The sequence below is a fragment of the Dama dama genome, chromosome 5 (assembly GCF_033118175.1).
Source record: "Dama dama isolate Ldn47 chromosome 5, ASM3311817v1, whole genome shotgun sequence".
Lineage (NCBI taxonomy): Eukaryota > Metazoa > Chordata > Mammalia > Artiodactyla > Cervidae > Dama > Dama dama.
Genome location: NC_083685.1, coordinates 109,905,583 through 109,913,215, shown reverse-complemented (window position 1 = coordinate 109,913,215; position 7,633 = coordinate 109,905,583). Strand labels below are relative to the sequence as shown.

The 7,633-nt window shown below is 52.9% G+C and overlaps 1 protein-coding gene across 1 annotated transcript; it reads right to left on the bottom strand.

Moving 5' to 3' along the window:
- Nucleotides 1-9: 9 nt before the first annotated feature.
- On the bottom strand, nt 10-2,202 carry CSF3 (colony stimulating factor 3). Its single transcript, XM_061141130.1, has 5 exons — nt 2,150-2,202; nt 1,893-2,047; nt 1,394-1,501; nt 1,104-1,250; nt 10-875 (listed from the first exon to the last, which is right to left on the bottom strand). Exons 1-5 carry the CDS (start codon nt 2,160-2,162, stop codon nt 711-713), a joined length of 588 nt encoding a protein of 195 aa, XP_060997113.1. The 5' UTR covers nt 2,163-2,202; the 3' UTR covers nt 10-710.
- Between the last annotated feature and the right edge of the window lie 5,431 nt (nt 2,203-7,633).

Here is a 7,633-nt window from a genome sequence, read left to right as displayed (position 1 = left end):
CGTCACACAAGCCCCCTCATCTTTCTTTTCCGCGTTCCCAGTCTCACCCAGCAAGGCAGAGACACACGACCATCTGTCCAGCCCAGAAGAGAGTCAGAACCCTGACCCCAACCCCAGTGGGGTGGAGCAGGGTCATGAGCCTCATGGCGTCTATAGCGCATCCAGAAAAACAAGAGGCGTCACTAATGCCTGGGCTCCCCACATGAGGAGTCAAAATGTGCCTGAAAAATGTCTTAAAAAGAAGAAGTTTCCCCAGCGAATTCGTGGGACCCCAGGGTCAAGCATCCCACTCCAGCTGCCTCTGCTGGGCTTCATGCCTGAATGCAGGGCTGGAGCCAGGGGGCAAGGACCCAGTTGGGGAACACTGCTGTTTAAATATTAAACAGGGCTGTCTCGTCTCCCACTTAGGAGACTTCCTGATGCTTCCAAGGGCCCCGAGGTGGGCACCCTCAGGGTAGGGGTTCACTGCGGCTCTCCCCAGAGTCCACCGCAGAGCCAGGCCTGGAGCAGCCACGAGAAGTAATACTTGGTATTTACCAACTCCCTCCCAGTCCCGGTACGGAAGACGGGGGGTTTCCCCACATGGAGGTGGAAGGAAGGACCCAGGAGCCTGGGGCTCCTTTCTGTGCTTTCCTGTCTTTAAATATTAGGTTTAAATAAGCATAAATATTAAATATAGAGATAAATACACTAGAGGGGAAGAGCTCTGCTCAGGGCTCGGCAAGGTAGCGCAGGACACGGTATGCCAGCTCCAGGAAACTCTGCAGCTTGGAAGCAACCAGGACCCCTCCTGCTCGGCGCTGGAAAGCTGAGGTGAAGGTTGGCATGGTGCCCTGGGTGGGCTGCACAGCCGGGGCCACCCCCAGGTCCTCCATCTGTGGGGGAAGATGAGGTCAGCAGTCAGGGCGTGTTAGCACAGGAAGGGAAGGCCAGGGGCTGATGGGCTGTGGAAGATCCAGGGTTCACGGTGGAGCCAGGACAAGAACCAGGTCCAGGGACTTGGCTCAGCCCTAGAGAACTCCAGGGCCCCAGTCTTGCAGCACCACCTTTGGGGAACAGCTCGGTTCTGGCCCTTAAAGCTTGTTGCTCCCAATGAGACTCACCTGCAGCCAGATGTTGGTGGCAAAGTCGGTGACGTCCAGCTGCAGTGTGTCCAAGGTGGGGGCCAGCTCTGGGGAGATGCCCGCCAGGGCCTGCAGGAGGCCCTCGTAGAGAAAGAGGCCGCCGTGCAGTTGGTCCAGGCAACTTGTCTGGGGGGTCGGGTGGGAGAGTCAGGGGACATCGCCTGGGATGCCCCCCTCAGGGCCCCCGCGTGGAGCCTAGAGAACTGGGGAGCCTTCCAGGTCAGCCTACCCTCGCGCCCCCTCATCTCCCTTCTCCCCTCGGGACTCACCAGCTCCAGGGACTGGCTGGAGCAGCTGCCCAGGGGAGCCTGGGGGATGCCCAGAGAGTGCCCGAGCAGGACCAGCTCCTCCGGGTGGCACAGCTTGTGGGCGGCACACTGCAGTGGGAAGGATGCTGGGTGAAGGGGGCAGCTCCTCCTCCTCCTCCCCCCACCCTGAGTGCCCCCACGTCTCCACCTCCACGTCTCCGCCTCCCCACCCGTCCTGCCAGGCTTCTCATCCAAGCTCCCAGCCAACCCTTCCCAGCACTGTCGCCTAGAGGTTCTTCCCCCAGTTTCTCACCAGCCGCCTTTCCCGGGCTGGGCCTCTCCTGAGTCTCATTTCCCCCCAGAGTTTTCTCTTGCCCCGTGTCCCTTCCTGCTGCTCTTTCCCACGCTTCCCTTCAGCCCGGCTCTCTCCCTCAGCTCTCCCCGTGTGCCTTCTTTCCTCCCTGCCCTGCTGCAGCATCTCTGTCACCTCCCCGTCCCCACGCTGGCCTCCCTCACTCACCAGCCTCTCCTGCAGCTCGGCGCCATCAGCCTGGATTTTCCTCACTTGCTCTAAGCACTTGAGCAGGAAGCCCTGGGGCAGGGAGCGGGCAGGGCCCAGGGGGGTGGCTTCGTGCACCGTCCAGAGCGCGCAGTGCCAGAGGAGCAGCTGCAGGGCTGGGAGCAGACGGGGGCTCAGGAGAAGTGCAGACCTTTCTGGAAGCCCAGGCACCCCTGCCCGCTGCCGCAGCTCTCCCCTCCCGGGACCCATACACTCACCCATCAGCTTCATGGGGCTCTGGGCAGAAGGCTCAGCCAGGGGTCTGGGTGGGTCTGTAGGTTCTGGGTTCTGTCAGGGACCAGCTCCGGGGGCCTTTATACTTAAGCCCATGGAGGCCTGGGAGGAAATTACCTGGTGCTGCGACTAACGCTTAGTAATAGCTTCCCAAGTTTTATGCAAATTTGTTGTCCAGGACAATGCAGGGGGGTTGGGACCAAAAAAAAAGTGTTTGCGAAAGTTTTGTGAAATTGTGGAATCTCTGATTCTTCTTTGACGTCTTGCCCCCCTCAAACTCCCTTCCTCCCCTAAGCCCCACCCAGGTCTGAATTGCCCCAGGGTGTTTGAACTGAACCGCTGAACCAAACGGGAGCCAACGATAAAAAGCCGGGGAGGCTGGAGTCTGGTTGAACCTCAAGGAAGAGGCAGGCCTGGGGCCCTCCTCCCTCCCTTCCTCCCCTGGCGTATCTCCTGAGTCAGCCCCATTAACCACTCTCTCTTGGGATCCTTAAGCCACCTGCTCCCAGGCCCCCAGTTTGGAGAAGGAAGAAGCTAGTTGCCTCATTTCTATTCCCCCCAAGTCCCAGGCGATAGAAATTGCCTCTCTGATTGCCCTCTTGAGGGGCCAGAGGCCTGAGATAAGGACATTGGGGTCTGGTCTCTTGTCCCCACCCCATGCTTTAATGGGCTTCCTCCCAGTTTCCATCCTGAACTGATTATCTGGGAACTCCCCAATCCCCCCATGACTCATCCCTTTGCCCCCAGAATCCTGGCAGAGACCAGAGGAAACCGGATGTCTGTCCTGAATGAAGCAAGACCCTTTGAGGCTCTTGGGTCACCTGACCTTGTCCTTCTTCCTCCTCTTGCACTAACCGCCCCCCACCCCCACCCCCACCCCCTGCCAGTGCCTCAGCGCTTTGGAGTTGAGGGTCTGGGACAGGTGGCTTCCCTGGCGGGCGAGTGTGTGCTGCCCTGAGGGGAGAAGGGCTGGGGTGAGAAAGAAGAAACCACCTGGCCTCAAACCCAAGAACCACGCGCTGTCCAGGCTGGAAGAACTTTTGGCGTCTGTTCCAACACCGTGAACTGGGTCAGTGAGTGAAGAGGCTTGCCCAAGGTCATGGATAGCAGAGTCAGTGTTATAACCCAGACTTCTGCCTCGGGTCTGAGCGTTTTCCACAGGCCCTGGGGCCTGCCTGGGGCCTGCCTGGGGCCTGCCTGGGGCAGTGTGGCCGACTGCATCTGAGACTGTCACTTTCCCTCCCAGTTCACCCCACCAGGTGCCAGAACAGTCTTGGGAAGAGGAGTGGGTGTGTCTGACTGGGCCAGGCCGTCTCCTTGGTGGGGGTGCCCCCTGGTGGTCACAGCTGGCAGGGCCATCAACTATGAATCACTTCACATCCTGCCTCTGGTTCTGGCCATGCTGGACAGCCCTGGCCCCCACTCTACCTTAGGCCAGGCAACTGATTAAGCCCAGTTCTGGGCCCACCTTCATGGGAACAGAGGGGTGAATTTAACAGAACTGTTGGGAGGCACGGCAAGAGTTCTCACAATCATGCCTCCTCTCCCTGGCCTTAAGGACCTCCAGATTACACAGCCCAAACCAGATAATGTGTTGGGCACTCTCCGTTGTTGTTCAGTCGCTAAATCATGTCCGACTCTTTGCAACCCCACAGACTGCAGCACACCAGGCTTCCCTGTCCTCTGCAATCTCCCAGAGTTTGCTTAAATTCTTGTGCATTGAGTCTGTGATGCCATCCAACCATCTCATCCTCTGGCACCCTTTCTGCTGCCCCCAGTGTTTCCAGCATCAGGGTCTTTTCCAGTAAGGTGGCTCTTTGCATCAGGTAGCCAAAGTGTTGGAGCATCAGTATCAGTCCTTCCAATGAATATGCAGGGTTGATTTCCTTTAGGATTGACTGGTCTGATTTCCTTGCAGTCCAAGGAGCACTTCCTGCAAATTGGCAAATTCACTCTTTTAATAAGCCTTATGACAAGCTTACCAGAAAGATCTCCCCCTTTACAGAAGATGAATCTGATCTTGAAGAGGTTAAATGACTTGCCCCCAAATAGCAGAGCCAAAGTCTTCGCTGTGCCAGAGTCTTCAGCTCTTAACTATTGAATCTCTGTGTTCTGCCTTCCTCACCTGTGACCAGGCCAGCTCTAGACCCAAATTTTAATTTTCACTTACAGTGCAGGTGTGTTAGATGTTTGGCTCAGAAAATGCTAATTCTAACAAGGGTGGCCAGAATGGTGAAAGGACGCAAGATGTTGATTTGAAAAAAGCAGACTTTTTTTTTAAAAAAAACTTTTGTTGGTGAAAGGGCTGCACCATGTGGCACCTTATTTTCCAGACCAGGGATCGAACCTGTGTCCCCTGCAGGGGAAACAGAGAGTCTTAACCACTGGACCACCAGGAATGTCCACAAACTGGCAGTTTTGTCTGGCAAAGAGGAGAGGGTTGTTGCATGGTTTCAGGGACTGGGAGTGGGCTAGGGAGTGGAAGTCATGGCCCGTCAATTTTCAGCTCAAGAAGAGAGTGTTCTAACGACCCAAGGTGTTGAAGGATGGGGTGGGCTGCTTTCAGAGGAAGTGGGACTGTCTGGCCACGGAGGTGTTCTGGCCTCCATCCCATACGGAGAGAATCTGGGTGAATGCTGGCTGACAATTACAGGGCACCTCTTATATGCCAGGCACCTTGTGTTACACTTTCGTCTTTCATCCTATCAACCGAGTGTGCATAATCTCCATTATAGACAAGGGTTGGCCTCAGAGAAGGGAAAGGCCCAAGATCATAGAACAAATTGGGGGCAGAGCCAGGCAGGATTTGTGGCCACCCTTCCCAAGCCCCCGTCATTCTTATTATACTGTCTTCCTGTTCAGAGAGATGTACTTCTTGGATGACTGGTCAGTCCAGGTTTCAGCCCCACCCGTGAGAGAGTAAAGACCAGGCAGAGAGAAAGTTACTGGTTCTGATACATGTGGGCTGAGGCAGACTGAAACGATCTCTCAAAGGGCCTGGCCCCAGAGACCCCTGGCTGTTATTCATCCTTCCAGCTTCCTCAAGGCTTTCCTAGTTATTTCTCAATGGCCAGAGAGGGTGGGTAGCTTCCACTCACACTTCCTGTTTTCATCTGAAACTGGGCTTGGAGCACTTCCCAACCCCCCCCCCCCCCGCTTTTTATTTTTGGCCACAACATGCACCACATGGGGATCTTTGTTCCCCGACTAGGGATCAAACCTCTGCCCCAGAAGTGGATGCACTGAGTCCTAACCACTGGACTGCCAGGGAAGCCCCAGAGTGTCTTTATACAGTCTCTGGAGTAATGCCTTTGCTGCAGACTTGGCCTGTGGGCCGAGATATGTACACCCCAAGTTGAGAATGAGTGTTACATTTTTTTTAATGGCTGGAAAAAAAAATCAAAAGAATATTTTATCACATGTAAAAATCACAAAAAGCCAGTGTTCATAAATAATTTGTTTAGGACTTCCCTGGTGGTCCAAGGATTAAGAATCTGCTTGCCAATGCAGGGAACGTGGATTCAATCACTGGACTGGGAAGATCCCACAGGTCGCAGGGCAATTAAGCCTGGATGCCACAAGTACTGAGTCTGTGCTCTAGAGCCCACATGCAACAACTACTGAGCCCACACACTGCAACTACTGAATCTATACCTAGAGCTTGTATTCCAAGAAGAGAGTAGCCACCGCAATGAGAAGCCTCTGTCCTGCGACTGGAGAGCAGCCCCTGCTCGCTGCAGCTAGAGCAAGCCCACTCACAGCACCGAAGACCCAGCACAGCCAAAAAGAAATAATTTGTTTACATATTGCTTATGTAAGTCCCCTTTCGAGAAGGGCAGAAGTGAATAGTTGTGACTGCGGATACGGCTCACAAGTCTAAAAAACGTACTGTCAGACCCTTTAAGAGAAGTTTGCAAACTACGTACACAGAACGCAGGCACACAGGGACACACAGAAATGTCCTCTGGAATGTTGTTTGTAACAGTAAGCCAATGGCCACCAATAAATTAATACATTGTGGCCCATTCATACCACATGTGCCCCACCACCCTTCCAGAATAAAAACCCACGAGGAGAGGAGTTTGTTTTATTCAGTTGTATTCTTAGTCCTTGGAACGGTGCTGGGTGTGGGTTTAAACATGATTAGACCTCAAAACCCCATATTGAGGGAAGGGAACTTACTTTTAGGTGATACATCATTTGCAAAGATTTAAAAACTCAATACTGTATGTTGTAGTAAAAGTACAAAAGTGTAAACTGGAAGGCTACCCATTGAATTTAGCAGAGTGGCTGTCTTGAGGGAAGGATGGGCTTTAAACTTATGTCATGTTATTCTTTGTACGTCTCTGTAGTTTTCTAAATAAAAAACAAAACTGGAAGGTAGAGAACACAGTGAGCTCTCCAAGCATAAAAATAACACTGAATTTCTCCAGGAAAAGAAAGCCAAGCCAATGAGGATGAATTACAAGAAATTTCCGGATACTGAGCAGACAGAAAAATGGTCCATAGACTCAAGGTGGGTGAGAACCAGGAAATCATGACAAATAAGTCCAACTCTGTGAAAAGGATTGATACACTCTGATCCATTACCAACCAGCAAAGGGTCTGGGGCACTTTGGGCTGGTGGTGACTTCAAGATTTGTCATCTTGAATAATAATAATTACAACTAATTATCACACACTCAGAAATAGTCATTTTACTTATTTTTGGCTGTGCTGGATCTTCGCTGCTGTGTGGGCTTTTCTCTAGTTGTGGTGAGCAGGGGCTACTCTCTAGCTGCGTTGCAAGGGCTTCTTATTGTGGTGGCTTCTCTTGTGAAACGTGGGCTCCAGGGCGTGTGGGCCTCAGTACTTGGGGCTCTGAGCCCTAGGGCAAAGCCTCAGTAGTTGTGGCACATGGGCTTAGCTGCTCTGCAGCATGTGGGATCTTTCCAGATGAGGGATAGAACTTCTGTCTCCTGCATTGGTAGGCGGATTCTTTACCACTGAGCCACCAGGGAAGCCCCAGAAAGTCATTTTAAAGGTCAGGCAAAGTGGTCAAGGGCCAGAAGGACAGCAATGTGAGGACAAAAACCAACCAACCAACAAGAAAACAGAGCCACAGACTGAAACTGGAAGGCTGCATACACCCTACAGAATGGGACCCCAACTTGGAATCACACGGGCCAGGGTTCACATCCCGCCTAAGCCTGTCCTCACACCCTGGAAGGGCGTGGAGGCGGTGCTCATCCTTCCTGGAAGGGAATTAAAGATCTATTAGATTTTTTAATTGGCCTATAAAATGGGGAAAAGATTGAATCCTTAAAAAAGAAAATAAAGTTTGGATGCAAGGAACTAAGGCAAGGCCAGTCTAAAACATGCCTTTGATGGAATTGGGGCTATCCACAGATGAAAATGCAGTGCATGCATGCTAAGTGGCTTCAGTCATGTCCGACTCTCTGAGACCGTATTGCATGGACTGTAGCCTG